An 18,191-nucleotide genomic window follows, 5' to 3' on the forward strand; every position below is an offset into this window, starting at 1 on the left:
GAATTCACATCATGCTCTGCTGGGCAGACCTCTGCTCGGATGTTGTGAAGGTCAGTGTAGGAGCACTTGCCTATCTTGGGATAAAGGACACCTCGGGGCTTGATTTAGCAAATACACGAAGAGCTATTTCAGGCTTGCCAGTATCCTGGCAGAGTGAGGTATAGACATTTCATGAGAATACTGCTAGTAGTCAGTATTAGTTTTTTCTATTAAAGGCAATTCTCAAAACATTTAAGAATTAACTGCTTACTTGAAGAGCTTTAAATCCTGCTCTGGTCATTCACTCTTTTAGAGAAATATTTACAGAGTGATTATTGGATGCCACTGAGCACGTTGGGTGCCGAGTAAGTGCAATCCCCCTCTAACGTGAAACTTAGCTTTTTACTTTTTACTATAAACAAGGGCCCAGGTTGGTTTTTTTCTTTTCATTGAAATAGACCTTCATGTCTAATTTGGTGAATTTAAAACAAACAAATGGAAAACCTCACAAGCTCCTAATGAGTTTGTCTACTACAAATTGAAAAGTAGCAGATACAGAAAAAACTCCTCAGGTTTGTGATAAGTTTCTGAAACTATAAAACACCTGCTTGGATAAGTACTGGCATAAAGACATATCTCAGTGAATTCCCAATCAACTATACTTGGGATAAAGCCATGGAGGAGTTTCATCTACAAGGCTGCCTGGGTTCTTATCAAGCCTCCCATGTCTATCATTTAGGGAGGAGCCAGGGACAAACAGATTAAGTCAGTTGAGGAAGGGAGTAAAACTAATGAGCGAGCAACAGAAGGATATGGAGTAATCAAATAGGAGTAGGAAAAACTGTGAAATTCATTAGTTCAAGGAATATACACTAATTCCACTTGAGCTCCTCTCACACTCTTAAAAAAAAGTCTGTTAAAATAAAATAGAAAATGAGATTTGTAAATGGTAAACTATACAATGTGCACATATAACTTTGAAAAAGTAAGCAATTAAGAAAACAACTTGGGCTTCCCCGGTGGCACAGTGGTTGAGAATCTGCCTGCCAATGCAGGGGACACGGGTTCGAGCCCTGGTCTGGGAGGATCCCACATGCCGTGGAGCAACTAGGCCCGTGAGCCACAACTACTGAGCCTGCGCGACTGGAGCCTGTGCTCCGCAATAAGAGAGGCCGCGATAGTGAGAGGCCCGTGCACCGCGATGAAGAGTGGCCCCCGCTTGCCGCAACTAGAGAAAGTCCTTGCACAGAAACGAAGACCCAACACAGCCAAAAATAAATAGATAAATAAATAATTAATTAAAAAAAAAAAAAGAAAACAACTTTAGGGACTTCCCTGGTGGTCCAGTGGTTAAGAATCCGCCTTCCAATGCAGGGGACGCGGGTTCGATCCCTGGTTGGGGAACTAAGATCCCACATGCTGCAGGGCAACTAAGCCCGCGCACCGCAACAAAAGATCCCGCATGCCACAGTGAAGATCCCGTGTGCTGCTACTAAGACCTGACGCAGCCAAATAAATACTAAAAAAAAAAGTTAACAACTTTAAAAATGATCTTCATTCACTGAAGAAAGATTCTTTTGTAACATGATTACAACAGTATTTGAGTCTGTTGAAAGGGCAAAATTCAAATGTAACCAGCTTTAGGAGAAGCAAGGGATTTTACAGAAATGGGCTCATAAAGAAAAGGATGTGAGTTCATGGTCTAATCCAGCAGTTCTCAAACTTTTTGGTTTTGGATCCCATTACACTCTTAAAAATTACTAAGGACCTAAAGACTCAACACAAAAACTATTAGAACTGATAAATGAATTCAGCAAGGTAGCAGGATACAAGATTAATATACATAAATCTGTTGCATTTCTTTACACTAACAATGAAATATCAGAAAGAGAAAGTGAAAAAACAATCCCTTTTAAAATCGTGTAAAAAATACCACCTAGGAATAACCCTGACTAAGGAGGTGAGAGACTTATACGCTGAGAACTATAAAACATTGATAAATGAAACTGAAGATGATTCCAAAAAAAAAAATGGAAAGATACCCCATGCTCTTGGATTGGAAGAATATTATTAAAGTGGCCATACTACCCAAAGCAATCTACAGATTTAATGCAATCTGTATCAAATTACTCAAGCATTTTTCATAGAACCAGAACAAATAATCCTAAAATTTATATGGAACCACAAAAGACCTAGAATTGCCAAAGCAATCCTGAGGGAAAAGAACAAGCTGGAGGCATAACCTTCCCAGACTTCAGACAATACTAGAGTATCAAAACAGTGTGGTACTGGCACAGAAACAGACATATGGATCAATGGAGCAGAACAGAGAGTGCAGAAATGAACCCACACACCTATGGTCAGTTAATCTTCCACAAAGGAGGCAAGAATATACAACGGAGAAAAGAGTCTCCCGTCAGCAAGTGGTGTTGGAAAAGTTGGAAAGCAGCAGGTAAATCAATGAAGTTAGAACACTCCCTCTCACCATACACAAAAATAAACTCAAAATGGCTTAAAGACTTAAATAAGACACGACACCATAAAACTCCTAGAAGAGAACATAGGCAAAACTCTCTGACATAAACTGTACCAATGTTTTCTTAGATCGGCTTCCCAAGGCAAAAGAAATAAAAGCAAAAATAAGCAAATGGGACCTAATCAAACTTAAAAGCTTTTGCACAGCAAAGGAAACCATAAACAAAAGGACAACCTACAGAATGGGAGAAAATATTTGCAAATGATGCGACCAACAAGGGCTTGATTTCCAAAAATACAAACAGCTCATATAGCTCAATATCAAAAAAACAACCCAATCAAAAAATGGGCAGAAGACCTAAACAGACATTTCTCCAAAGAAAACATACAGATGGCCAAGAGGCACATGAAAAGATGCTCAACATCACTAATTATTAGAGAAATGCAAATCAAAACTACAATGAGGTATCACCTCACACCAGTCAGAATGGCCATCATCAAAAAATCTACAAATAATAAATGCTGAGGAGGGTGTGGAGAAAAGGGAACCCTCCTACACTGTTGGTGGGAATGTACATTGGTGCAGCCACTATGGAGAACAATATGGAGGTTCCTTAAAAAACTAAAAATAGAGCTACCATATGATCCAGCTATCCCACTTCTGGGCAGATACCCAGAAAAGATGAAAATGAATTTAAAAAGGTACACACACCCCAGTGTTCACTGTCGCACAATTTACAATAGCCAAGACATGAAAGCAACCTAAGTGTCCTTCGAAAGATGAATGGATAAAGAAGATGTGGCACATATATACAATGGAATATTACTCAACCATAAAAAGGAATGAAATAATGCCATTTGCAGCAACATGGATGGACCTAGAGATTATCATAGCAAGTGAAGTAAGTCAGACAAAGACAAATATCATGATATCACTAATATGTAGAATCTAAAAAAATGATACAAATGAACTTATTTACAAAACAGAAACAGAGACTCACAGACATAGAAAATAAACTTATGATTACCAAAGGGGAAAGGGAAGGGAGAGATAAATTAGGAGTTTGGGATTAACAAATACACACTATTAGACATAAAATAAACAACAAGGACCTACTGTATAGCACAGGGAACTATATTCAGTATTTTGTAATAACCTATAACAGAAAATAATCTGAAAAGGAATATGTGTGTGTGTGTGTGTATTAATACATATCTGAATCACTTTGCTGTATACCTGAAACACAACATTGTAAACAACTATACTTCATTTAAAAAAAAAATTACTAAGGACCTCAAAGAGTTCTTGTTTTTGTAGGATTTTATCTAGTGATAGGACCATATTAGGAATTAAAACCAAGAAATTTTAAGACTTCTTTTATTAATTTATTTACAAATAACAAAAACCCATAACTCAAAACCGTTATATGTTAACATAATTTTTATAAAAAATATAGCTATTTTTCTTTTAAAAAAAAAAAGCAAAAGAACCAGTGAGAAGAGTGGCACTGTTTTACATTTCTGTCGATTTCTTTCACATCTAGCTTAATAGAAGAGAGCTAGACTCTCATATCTGCTTTGCATTCAGTCAGCTACAGTATCACACAACATGCAAACTCCTCTGTACACTCAGGAAAGAATGAGAATGAAAAAAGCAAATGAAGTCTTCATATGACAAAAACAGCTTTAACCCTGAGGACCCTTGAAAGGGTCTTGAGGACTTCCCCGGGCCACACTTTGAGATCCACTGCCCTAGTCTAATCGCATTTTACACATAAGGAAGCTGAATCTCAGAGAGATCAACTGAGATCCAAAATGACAGGGCCTGTTAATGATGGGATACAGATCCTGGATGGTGTTTTCTCACTTCCCTTGCTTTAGGTTCTCAATCGGAAACCTGGGAAATACACCCTAAAGACCTGTCCTGTTTGCTCTAGTTGCAGGGACTGTCGCAATATATTACCAAAAATTTTTTTGATTTAAATAAAACAAAAGAGGAAAATCAACAAATGTGATAAATTCTGCAACAGGCATACCGTGTTAGCACCTGAATTAGGTTCTCTATTAGAACTGAAACACTAAGACAAATTCTGCACTCTCCTCCACGCACACTGGTAATGACAAACAGCACAGTCAAACCACAGAGTAATACGGAAAGCAGAATTACCACAACATCACCATTTATCACATTTTCTGAGTCTGAAATACAATTCATGACACAATCCCTGAAAAATTTTCACAAGTACGGGCTGAAAGGGTATTGGGTATATTAAGAGACTCCAAATAAATTACTGGCAATCATGTGGGACTTTTCAGCTAAAATGTAGATATTTTTCATTCTTTAACAGGACCTTATTTTGCCTTTTATGTATGGGTTGGCCAAAAAGTTCCTTTGGTTTTTTGGGTAAAAATAAAAGACACATTTTTCATTTTCACCAAGAACTTCATTCAACAACATATTCACCCTTTTGTTCCACTACCTTCTGCCATTTTTCAGGCAACTTCATAATTCCATCTTCCCAAAACTTTTTATCTTTTTGAGCAAAGAACTGTTCCAGGTGCCTTTTACAGTCTTCCAGGGAATTGAAATTTCTTCCATTAAGAGAATTTTGTAAAGACCGAAATAAATGGAAATCCGAAGGTGCAATGTCTGGTGAATACGGTGGAGGAATCAGAACTTCCCAGCCAAGCTGTGACAGTTTTTGCCTGGTCATCAAAGAAACATGCGGTCTTGTGGTATCCTGATGGAAGATTATATGTTTTCTGTTGACTAATTCTGGACGCTTTTCGTCGAGTGCTGCTTTCAGTTGATCTAACTGGGAGCAGTACTTGTTGGAATTAATCATTTGGTTTTCCGGAAGGAGCTCATAATAGAGGACTCCCTTCCAATCCCACCATATACACAACATCACTTTCTTTGGATGAAGACTGGCCTTTGGTGTGCTTGGTGGTGGTTCATTTCGCTTGCCCCACGATCTCTTCCGTTCTACATTATTGTACAGTATCCATTTTTCATTGCCCATCACAATTTGTTTTAAAAATGGAATGTTTTCATTACGTTTCAGTAGAGAATCGCATGCGGAAATACGGTCAAGAAGGTTTTTTTCGCTTAACTTATGTGGAACCCAAACGTCAAAGCGATTCATATAACCAAGCTGGTGCAAATGATTTTCAACGCTTGATTTGGATATTTTGAGTATATCAGCTATCTCCCGAGTGGTATAACGTCGATTGCTCTCAATTAATGTCTCGATTTGATCGCTATCAACTTCAACTGGTCTACCTGACCGTGGAGCATCGTCCAGCGAGAAATCTCCAGCACGAAACTTCGCAAACCACTTTTGACACGTTCGCTCAGTCACAGCACCTTCTCCATACACTGCGCAAATCTTTTTTTGCGTTTCAGTTGCATTTTTACCTTTCTTGAAATAATCAAGCATAATATGCCGAAAATGTTGCTTTTTTTCTTCCATCTTCAGTATTAAAATGGCAACACAAAAATTCACCAATTTTGATAAGTTTTTTAAATACACGTTGATATGACAGCTGTCACAATACAATCCAACAAAATTGTTTCTAATGAAGTTAAACACAACTAAGCACTTCTACAGCCATCTTACAGGAAAACTGGACGAACTTCTTTTTTTTGGCTAACCCATTAAAAAAAAAAAAAAAATCAGGGAGTCTCCTTGTTCACCTCTAGGTGATTTCCTTTGTATCCTACCAGATGATCCAAATCTTCTTTAAATGGATCGTAGCCTTGTTCCTTTAAACAACGTAGTGCCCAGAAAAGCTGGTCCAGGGGAGGAAATTCTTCCCAAGGAACCCACTCCCAACCTAGAAAAGAAAGGTATCAAAGCAATTTCTTTAGATGAAAGGAAACAAAGGATATTTATTTTGGCAAGTTAACCTATACTAAGAAAAATTAATTAAATTTAAAAATGATTTGCTACTAATAAAATGAAGTGCAATAGTGATGCTATGCATTAGCTTGGCTATACAAACATAATTTGCATTTAGAATGAAGATCTTAAGAAGAGAATGATGATCATTTAAAACATGCTGTTATTTGAATATGAAGCCAAGTTTACAAAGGCCATATTGTAGTAAAACCCAGATTTAATACCATTCAATTTTCATTTAAATATCTGGTTAAACAAGACTCACAGAATTTTATATATTGCATTGATACTACAGGTTAAACTACATTAAAATAAGCCAGTTTCCTCACCTACAAAATAAGGTAGATTACAAAATTTCTAAGCATCCTCCATTTCTTAAAAAAGTAATGGAAGCTGTACAGAGAATAAAAAGTATTCTCTGTGCTGTGGTATATTTTAGATAGAAAGACAAGAATGGAAGGAGTTGTCTTCTTAAAAATCCACTCAAATGTGAAAGATTTAACAGTGTCTATTCATTGTAAAGTACATGAAATCCTAGAAAAATATTCTAGGGGATGGTGTTTTCTCTGATGATTTAAATGTAAATAACATGAAAGCACAGATGCCTGTGACAGGTGAATTTTTAAATATTATGATATTAATAATACCGAAATATAATGATTATTAGAACTCCATGTTCTAAATTAGTTTATGATTACATGCATATATCTATGTGTAAGTACTGTTTCTTCCCTTCAGTATTTCTCTGCCTATAAAATACAGGTATGTAATTTCACTCCGGCAAGGCAGGGGACAAAGAATCCATGAAATTGGAACAAGCTGCTGAAGGGCTGATCAGCACCTGTGACCACACAGTGAGAGAGAGAGAGAGGGAGAGGGAGAGGGGGAGGGGGAGGGGGAGGGGGAGGGGGAGGGAGACATTCACAATGTGTTGCAAGATGCTCAGTTAACTGAGTCTCAAGAGAGCTGAAGTAAAGTTTATCCTAGGGGCCCCCTAGAAAATGAAGCATCTAGATTATCCTTCTAAGTATAAACAGATGGCTGGAGGAAACTGAAGCAGGTAGTCCAGATCCAGGACCTGATGAACATGGGGCAGAGACTGCATGCTTATATTATAAATAAAACGAAGACCCCCGAGTGCCTGCACGTTGGCCAGGTTATCAGCTCCTCCAGTGAACCTGGTACAATCCTGCCTCCCACTTCTTAAGGCATGAATAATTTTTGTTGTACCCTAGACCAGCTGAAGGCCTTTGGATACTTTCTGTGTGTTTCTTTGTGTGACATCGTGATATAAGAAATAGGTATTTGGTCTTCATCCCTGTTTCCTGGCAGGGTTCCTAAAATCTTTGTAATTTCCTGAGTGATAGGGATCAGAGGAGCATCTTTTGTTTTCCGTAATAAGCTCCTTTCAACCAAGGCTGAGTTTATGCTAATGAGATGGCTGGTGGCTGGGGACCCCTAGAGAGTTTCAGGATGGGGGCTGGTGACCAGAAAGACCCAGGCATGATCACAGGGTTGCAACTTTCAGCCCACCTCTCACCCCACACTCCACCTTAGGGGTGGAGAGAGGGGCTGGAGACTGAGTTAACAGCCAATGGACATTGATTTAACCAATCACAGTAATAATAATCCCATTACATAGGAACCTCCATAAAAACTCTACGCAACTGGGTTCAGAGAGCTTCCGAGTTGAACACATCGAGGTGCTGGGAGGGTGGCACGTCCAGAGAGGGCATGAAAGTCCTGTGCCCCCTCCCCAGACCTGGCCCTGCCTCTTTCATTTGGCTGTTCCTGAGCTGTATCCTTTAAAACAAACTGGTAATGTAAGGAGAGTGTTTTCCTTAATTCTGTGGGACATTCCAGCAAATTATCGAAGAGGGGGTTGTGGGAGCCTCGATTTATAGCCAGGCAGTCAAAAGTACAGGAGGCCTGGACATGAGATTGGCATTGGAAATGGGGGCAGTCTCATGGGACTGAGCTCTTTAACTTTTCGGATCCAAGTAGACAGTGTAAGAATTGAACTGAATTATAGGACACCCAACTGATGTCTGGAGAGTTGGAGAATTATTTAGTGTGAGGAAAAAGTCCACACATTTGGTATCAGAAGTGTTGTGAGTAAAAACAGTTCAGACTTTGCTAGCTCATTTTAAAGGATTCCAAGTAGTTACCTATTTTATAAAAAATCTTATATGACTCAACGGGCCTTCGGGTAGAACATGCCTTTCTGTTCATTCAATCAAGTCAGTCTGTAAAACACTTCAGACATGATTTATTCATTCTAGTAATGTCACTTCCTTCAGGCTCCGCACACATGCCCCCTTCTCAGAAACCCTCCCTGACCACCCCACCTGACACAACACCCACATGTCACCATCTTTACACAGCTTTACTTTTATTCTTACTCCTATCGTTACTATCATAGAATATCTGCTAATTTGTTGCCTTTCCCCCCAGATAAAATGTAAAGTCCAGGAGAGCAGGGACTTTGTTTTAAACACCACTTTTTCTTTAGTGCTTAGAACAATGTCTGGCACACAGTACTCAGCACGTATTTGTGAATGAAAAGATTTTCCCTATTAGAGGAGAAATTAAACGTTTAAAGGAGTGATCCTACACAAGACCACTTGGATAAGGTTTCCTACGGCAAATAATATATTGAATAAGTTTGATATTTTACTCGTTAGTTCCTTTTATCGTGCAGTTTTATGAAATTTGAAGAGAGATGATACATGCAAAGCTCCAAGAACAATGCTTAGTACACAGTAAATAACAGAATATCAGTTATTGTCATTGAAGCTTTCAGAGCACTCAATTCAACATAGAAGGTAACAGCTAAGTGTTTTGTCAGGTTAAGCGTTCTCTATAAAAGAAAGTTTTACCTCTCTTGCACATGTGAGAAAACTGAGGAAGGCACGTTAAATGTTTTGCTTAAAAATCACAGTGTGAAACAAAACTAAACACTAACAATAAAACTAACATTTACTGAGTACTTACTGTGTTCACTAGGCCAGGCCCGCTGTATGTATTAACTCATTTTATCCTTACAACAACGCATCTGAAGTAGGTACTATTGTCACAAGTGAGAAAAGAGGCCCAGAGACCTAAATAACTTGCCCAAGGTTACAAACCTCTAAGTAGAAGAACCAGGATGAGAACCAAGTAGTCTGGCTCTAGGCCCAGTTCTCGTTCCTGTTCTGTCCTTACGTATCCAGGATTTAAGTATACTTACAGTCTAACTGAAGTATAATTATATTCTAATCTAATTCTCTTCCTATGGCAACATAATGTAATCTTCCTTCAGACCATATGCTCTCACAGAAAATGCATTATTTATAATTCTCTTACTTTCATTTTTCTCAGGCTCTACATTCTTTGGTTCTGAATCATGAGTCACGTCCACCTCTCCTTTCATTAAAATAGTGACATAATGGTAATTCTCTTCCTCAACGAAAGAATTCACAACCGAGGCAAACCGAACATTTTTCAGGTTTAGAGCTGCTTCTTCCCAGGTTTCCCTTTGAGCACATTCTTCCCAGCTTTCACTGAAAAACAGAAACACACCACTGTATTCAAGTCTATTTATGCATTTTTTTTTTGCCATGAAATTCCTGGCTAGAAATTCCTAGCGTAAAGCAAAAAGAGCTGTAATTGGTTCACGCTTTACAACAATAAATCAACAACCCTCCTCTGACACTCTGTTTATCCTGTATCAAGTATCTGAAGACCAAAAGGACTTCATATTGAACAAAAAAATGAACATTTAGCCAATTCAGCACTAGTTCATGTGCCTGGAAGCAGCATGCAACCAGGAGGTGGTTTAATATATCAGTTAAGAGCACAGCTTTGGAGTCAACTAGACCTGGGTTTGAGTTCAAAGTCCATTATTTTCCACTTTAGACAAGTAAGAAGATAATGCTACTTTCTCATGGGGTTGTTTTAAGTGTATCAAGAAGTGGACACTGTCTTTTCTGAAGGCTCAGAAGGCTCAAAATTGAGGGCAGTAGGCAACAGGCATTCATGAAATATTAAAATACACTGATGTGATTAGTTCACCTTCAACGTATGATCCATAATAACTAGATATTGACAAAAATGCTGATATTCCAAAAGTTAAAAAACCTGTATATAAATTAAAACATTTCATTGCAGTTTTTATACAGGAGACAAGATTAAAAATATATGATATACCCCTTTAGAAATTGTTCCAAATGAAATTTTATACAATCAGATAAAATATGAGTATTGAATGAAAACAAATATTATTAAAATAAATCATTAGTGTGATTCAGTTTTTCTAAAAGTCATTTCATACGCACTTTAGATTAAATTTCCAAATATTTATGAAGCACTTTAGTGTGATATTCAGCAAAAAAGAATACTGTTTCATAGGTCTACCTCAGTGCATCAGAGCAGAGGTGTAGGAGGGAAAGAGCTCTTGGGTTCAGTCTGAAATGTGTCCCGTGGTGTTTAGGGATGCACGTGAATACACAAGGTGATGCTCATTCCCACTTTAGGAATTTGGAAGGCAGGAGAGTGGCTAAAGCAGCCCACGATGGCTGAGCAGAGAAAATGGGCAGCAGTGAAAGCATCCTTTCCGACGTGTGTTTCCTTTGGGCCAAGCAGATGCTACAAGAGACTGCTGGGGGCCCCATCAGAAAGAAAATGTAGCGTGGTGTGCTAACAGCAGGAGCTGGTGGCCAGCGTCACAAAAAGCCAGTCACCTATGTCAGGGAACTGTGCAGTGTAGAAATCCTTGTAGGACTTCCAACCAACCAATAAACACACCCTAAGAAAGAGAGCACGCAGACTTCCCTGGTGGCACAGTGGTTAAGAATCCGCCTGCCAATGCAGGGGACATGGGTTGGATCCCTGGTCCGGGAAGATCCCACATGCTGCGGAGCAACTAAGCCCGTGCACCACAACTACTGAACCTGTGCTCTAGAGCCCGCGAGCCACAACTACTGAGCCCGTGTGCCACAACTACTGAAGCCCGCGCACCACAACGAAGAGTAGCCCCCGCTCGCCGCAACTAGAGAAAACCCTCGCGCAACAACAAAGACCCAACGCGGCCAAAAATAAATAAATAAACTTAAAAAAAAAAAGAAAGAGAGCACGCCTTGGAATACTGCGCCCAGAGGGCACATAACATAGATCACAGCGGCAGCACTCAGGCAAAAGATTTGCCCCCTCCCCTCCTTCCTCAACACATCAGAAAAAGAAACCAGAAACAGTGAGAAGAGGAGAAGGTAGAGAAAGCAAAACAATGGCCCACACCTCCTTTCCCCACTACAAAGGAAAGCTAAATGCCTGGAAGAGGATCATAATAACCAAAATATGATTTACTTTTATAATCAAGTGAAAGTGAGACAGGCTGGGACTGGGACCCTTTATTGCAGTGCTTGCACCTGGACTAACATCTCCTCTCCTTGAACAACAGAATATAAAGAAACTATAAGGGACGACGAAAAATAACTGCACCCATGTACAGTTGGGGCAAATTATGAACAAAGATACAAAAAGGCCAAACCCAACTGCCACTTTTGAGGCGCCAGGAGCAAAACCAGGGTACCACACACGACACAGGCACCTGGCACCACCAAGGGGGTGGAGAGATCACCTAAGCCACCCCTCCAGCCCACACCACCTATCCACTCCCACCCTCACCCCGTTTAAGGGACCAGCTCGCCCACCTCAGAGAGCGAGCAAGGGCACCTGTTACTTGTTCTCTCTCATGCTGTAGCATGAGTCCCAAGTCTTGCCTGAATTCCTTTGTCTGACGTCTTATCAATTTCTATTGATTAAAGAGTTCAAGAACCCAGGCTGGTAATAAGAGGAAAACCACTGAATTTGCAGAAAACGTCATGGAGAAGCAGAGAAGGGAAAGACAAATCATGTTTGAAGACAATGAAAAGAGAAAATAAAGCCACTTCCTTCCTGTTTGTTTCCCATCGATTTAGCCCACTCAGTTTACCAGTTATACAAAGATAAGTGAAAGCACACATGTGAAGAGCTTAGCATAACACCTAGCACTTAGTAAAAAGGTCATTAAAGTTCAATTTTGGCCATTATCATTCAATATGAGTCAAGACTCCAGTACTGTCTTGTGTTACTGTTAGGACAGATATCTCGAACCACTACTCTAGTAAACATTCTAAATAGTGCTTAATTTGTGATCTAACTTTGGCTAATGCTCCCCCGCCCCCCAAACTGACAAAGTACAATATGGTGTGCTTGTCTGGGCAAGTTGATTCTTAATCTAGGCATTTTATTATTTATTAAGTGATAGCTTATCTTAATTATCTAAAAACGAGAAACTTATTGATGCTTTAAAAAATTCTGAAGACCATTTAAACAATTCCCTGTGCTAGAAGATAAGAATTCCATACTCTATAAAGATCTAAGTCTGATTAAAAGGCACTAGGATCAAGTCTCTACTTCTAACAACCACTTTATAAGAAATAGGTGAATTAGTAGAATATAGTCATAATGTGAGAAATTCAAATGACCCATATTCAACATGGCATAGGAAAAAGGGGAGGGCAGGTACTGCTAGATTAAGAGACTTAAACAAAAATGTATCAATCACATGCAACATGTGACCTTCCTTTAATCTAAATTGGTACAAAAGAGTAAAAAGACATTTTCAAGACAACTGCAGAAAATGGTAAAGACTGGGTAACAGATGCTATAAAATATTTTAAGGTTTGAAAATGGTATTGTGGTTACTTTTTTAAAAAAGCCTATTACAGATACATACTGAATTATTTAGGGGTGGTATAATAAGATGCCTGCTTTCCTTTAAAATAGTTTAGAAAACAAGGGGTGTGTGTGTGTCTGTTTGCGGGGAGGGAGGCGCAGTAAAGATGAAACAAGAACAAACTGAGTAACGGGTACATGAGGATTCACTGACTGTTCTATTTCTATGTATGTTTGAAACTTTCTATACAAAAGGAAAAACAAGCTCTGTGTCTTGAACGCTTTATTCTCACTTTGAGATAGATCATTTACCAGAGCGCTTGGCACCTGGACAAAGGTAGAGACTAAAAATAACTGCACGCATGCGCAGTTGGGGCAATTATAAACAAGCTATAAAAAGGCCACAAACCAACTGCCATTTCGGAGCTGCTGAGAGCAAAGCAGGGTACCACGCACGATTCCCACACACAGCACCACCAAGGGGTTAGGCGGGCCACCTAAGCTGCGCCTCCTGCACAACCCGCAGATCCATCCCTATTCTCACCCCATTTAAGGAACCAGCCCACCACCACGTCCCCTCCAGGGGAGCCGAGCAAGGGCACCTGTGTCTTGTTCTCGCTCCCTCTTGCCATAGTACGAGCCCCAATAAAGCTTCGCCTAAATTCCTCATCTGGCATCTTATCAATTTCTATTGATTAAAGAGTCCAAGAGCCTGGGTGAATCCACCTTCTAGCACAATCTCGGCCTTTTTTCACTCTTGTGTAGAACTAACTTTCTTTGTCGGTCTGACACATCATCAAATCACAATATGCCAAAGTAGAGAGGGACCTTAAGGAGTACATCATCTAACTTCCCCATTTTAAAGAGAGAGAAACTGAGGCCCACAGTTTCAGTCGCCCATTCGCTTGGTTAGAGCGCAACTAAACTTACTGGAGCAGGAAACACGGAATATATCCATGTGCGTTTAAATCACCAGCAAACCGTGCAAAAGCCTTAACTGGCAGAACTACATTGATCGCGGCCTATAAACACCAACTTCCGGTCTCTCAACTGCGAGCAGTAAGAAAAACACAACTCACCAGCCAACTCCCAGACGCGTCAGGTATCGCGAGGAGCTGATGGCGCAGGCGCAGCTCACACGGGAACGAGGAAATATCTCCTTCAGCCATACCCAGCGCAGTGCCCCCTCCCGGCCCGAGAGGAGAAAAGAGGAAAGCGCGAGAAACGACGCAGCGTCGACGCGCACGCACGGACGCACGCAGGGAGCGAGGTCGTCCTTCCCGTGCACGTCCCGCTTTCCCCGTCCGCCAGGCGGCTGCTTACCCGAACTCCAAGTGGCCCCCGGGAAGTTGGAAATTGCCGGCTCCAAATGACCCTTTCCTCCTCCCCAGGAGGACGCAGCGAGGATGCCTGCAGCTGGTCACCACTACTCCTACCCCGACTCCTGGGCGTCGCCCCCGCGTCTCCGCACTGGCCGTCATAGCGCGAGAGGACCTGGCGGGCCGCGGCCGGAAGTGACGTTCGCTTTGCCCGCCCCCGGGGCCGCCGCCAATCTCCCTGAGCAGGTGAGGGACCGCAAATCACTGTGGGATCTCCCGGGCCTTCGCCGCTTTTCCTTTGTGCGTGGTGTCTCTCCATCACCTACGGGTCCAAACTTGTGAAGGTTGTTTCCTCCCGAGAGACTGTGTGGCCAGAGTTTGGCTTTAACTAATGCTGTTTACTGTTGCGCTTTCAACATTCATTATTTCTCTACTCTCAGATTCCTCCATGCACTTAACCAGCCACCTACTTTTATAAACCTCTGTGTCTTTGCACTTCTTTTTTTTTTTTTTTTTTTTTTTTAATAAATGAGCTTCACCGTAGTAAATTCATTCCACTATAGCTCAAATCAGTGTGGTACCGGAGCAAGGACAAATAGTATAGAAACATCCTGGTATGAATAATGGGAGTATTAACAAATCATGGGAAGAAAAGCACTAATCAGTTATGCTGGGACGAATTAGTTACCTATTTAGGAGGAAAAATAGACGCTGTTCCAGTTGTTTGCATGCCATGCACCAACAAAAAAATCCCGACTGAATCAGAGTTGTAATGAAAACAAACTAAGAACAAATGACTAGTTTCTGGTTGGAGACTTTTTTAAAAAATTAATGTAAATTAAGTTTTACTTCTAAAATAATGTGCATATAATTTTTAAAAGTCAAATGGTACAAAAACTGTAAGAAGAACAACCTTACTTTCTAGTCATGCTTCCATTCACTTTTAACTTTTTGTTTGGGGGTGTTTTTGGTCCCTGCATGCCCAGTCTTAGTTCCTGGACCAGGGATCAAACCTGTGCCCCTGCATTGGGAGTGCAGAGTCTTAACCACTGGACCGCCAGGGAAGTCCCTACTTTTAACTCTTTGAACTGTTATTTCTGATATTTGCTTATATTTTTTTAAGTAATATGCTTATTCTGCATGTTATGGTAAATGAAGACTGATTAAACATTTTTATAGCATTTCTCCTTCCACCCAGAAACTCAACAGCCTTCAGTGTGGTGTGCACCACAAAAATACTCCATGATATTTTCCCAAATAAAAATTGGCAACATATGAAAAGGATAAATCATCACGACTGAATGGGGTTATTCCCAGAAATACAAGTCTGGCTTGAAATTTGAAAACTCAATCTGTGTAATTCACCATACTAAAAGAGGGAGAAAGGAAACACATATTATCATTTTAATAGATGCAGAAAAGAATTTGATAAAATTCAGTACTCATTCAAGATTAAAAAAAAAAAAGCAAACTAGAAATAAAAGGGAATTTTAACAACCTTAGGTAAGGTATCTACAAAGATCTACAGCTAACATCATATTTAATGATTGTTAGGGCTGAATCATGTCCCCCCAAAATTCACATTTTGAAATCCTAACCCTCAATACCTCAGAATATAACTGTATTTGTAGACAGGATCCTTAAAGAGGTAATTAAGTTAAAATGAGGTCATTAGTATTAATCCTAATCCAATATGAGTGGTGTCCTTAAAGAAGGGGAGATTAAGACACAGACACAGATACAGACAGAAGACCATGTGAAAACAGGAAGAAGACAGCCATCTGCAAGACAATGAGTGAGGCCTCAGAAAAAGCCAACCCCACTGACACCTTGATCTTAGAATTCTAGACTCTAGAGTTTAGAAAATCCATTTCTGTTGTTTAGGCCACCTAGTCTGTGGTACTCTGTTATGGCGGCCCCAGCAAACTAATACAACAGTGAATGACTAAGATTTGAGAGAAGCAAGGATAGCCACTCTCAGCACTTTTAGTCATCATATTGCTGGAGGTTCTAGTTAAAACTAGAAAATCAAGAAAAATCACTAAAGGATAGTTAAACTGGAAAAGAAGTAGCTGACCTTATTCACAGACAATCCTAAGGAATCCACAAAAAAAGCTACCAGAATAAGTGAGTTTAGCAAGTTCATAGGATTCAAGGTCAATATATAAAATCAATTATATTTCTATACACTAGCAATGAATAATCAGAAAATTCTAAAATTACCATGAAAAATGGAAAATATAAAATACTCGGGGCTTCATGGTGGCCCAGTGGTTAAGACTCTGCGCTTCCAGTGCAGGGGGTGCGGGTTCGATCCCTGGTCAGGGAACTAAATCCCACATGCTGTATGGTGTGGCCAAGAAGTAAATAAAATAAATGGACATGCTACTAAACAGCATGTACTAGACAACAATGTGGTGTGCTCCAAGGACAAGGAACAAGATAAACTCAAAGGGTCAGTATTGCCAGAACAAAGAGTTACAGGACTCCTATCACTGTCAGAATGTGACCATTGCAATGTTCCAGAGCCCTCCCAGGCAGCATGCCCTGTCCCTTTCCCATCCCGTATAAGGAAAGATATTTGCCCCGTTCTTCTCCCGCTCCCCACACTGAAAGTATACATACTCTGCACAGTCAGCAGATGACTTACAGGTTCCCTGGCTATGAAAACAGACCAGAAACCCATGCTCATGGTCGACCTTCCCTGGCTACCAGGAGGTTGGCCTGCTGTTCTTGCAGAAACTCTTCTCTTGAATAAACTATATCTTCCTTACATTCTGCCTTGTGTCTGGAAATTCTTTTCCAACCTGTGCTAGGGCCACGATGAAAAATAAATGTTTAAAAAATTTTTTTAAATAAAATACTACAAGGTAAATTTAGCAAAAGAGGTTCAAGACCTGTACACTGAAAACTATTAAACCTTACTGAGGGAAATTAAAGAAGATTTAAAGAAATGGGGAGAAATACTGTGATCATGAATCAGAAGACTCCATATTGTTAAGCTATCAATTTTCTTCAAATTGATTTGCATAAACTCAATAAAATCCTAACCAAAATGCCAGAAGGCTTTTTTTTCCCAGTAGAAACTGACAGGCTGATTCTAAAATTTGTATGGAAATACAAAGGGCTAGAAAAATCAAAACAATTAAAAATTTTTGGAGGATTCATACCACCTGATTTCAGACTTAGGATAAAGCCACACTAATCAGGAGAGCATAGTACGGGTAAAAGCATAGACACATAAATCAATGGAAAAGAAGAGAGAAACCAGAAGTAGACGTATGGATTTTTGGTTAACTGATTTTTGAAAAATTTTCAAAGGAAATTCAAGAGAAAAGATAGTCTTTTTTTTAACAAATGGCGCTAGAACAATGTGACATATGAATGTTAAAAAAAAAAAAAAAGAGCCTTGATCTATACCTGGCCCCATGTATAACATTAAAATGGATTGTAAACCTACATAAAAACAGCTGAAAGTATAAATTTTCTAGAAGAAAATATAAGAGAAAAGCGTTGTGATTTTGGGTTAGGCATAAACTTCTTAGATATGACACCAAAGGCATGATCCATAAAAGAAAAATTGTTAAGTTGGACTTCCTCAAAATTTAAAATTTACTCTCTCTGAGAGACACTGCTATGGACTGAACTGTATCTCCCCACAGACTTATACGTTGAAGACCTACCCCCCAATATATCTGATTATGGAGTCTTTAGGAGGTAATTAGATTTAAATGAGATCATGAAGGTGGGATCCTCATGATGGGATTAATGACTTTATAAGAAGAGACCAGAGAGCTTGATCTCTCTCTCCCCACCATGT

General features: G+C 39.8%; 1 protein-coding gene across 1 annotated transcript; it reads right to left on the reverse strand.

Moving 5' to 3' along the window:
* Positions 1 to 4,876: 4,876 nt before the first annotated feature.
* On the reverse strand, positions 4,877 to 14,563 carry NUDT15 (nudix hydrolase 15). The gene is made up of 3 exons (XM_059903174.1): positions 14,376 to 14,563; positions 9,702 to 9,898; positions 4,877 to 6,291 (listed from the first exon to the last, which is right to left on the reverse strand). The coding sequence occupies exons 1-3, from the start codon at positions 14,531 to 14,533 to the stop codon at positions 6,131 to 6,133; spliced, it is 516 nt and encodes a 171-aa protein (XP_059759157.1). The 5' UTR covers positions 14,534 to 14,563; the 3' UTR covers positions 4,877 to 6,130.
* Positions 14,564 to 18,191: the final 3,628 nt, after the last annotated feature.

The sequence above is a fragment of the Balaenoptera ricei genome, chromosome 18, assembly GCF_028023285.1.
Source record: "Balaenoptera ricei isolate mBalRic1 chromosome 18, mBalRic1.hap2, whole genome shotgun sequence".
NCBI lineage: Eukaryota > Metazoa > Chordata > Mammalia > Artiodactyla > Balaenopteridae > Balaenoptera > Balaenoptera ricei.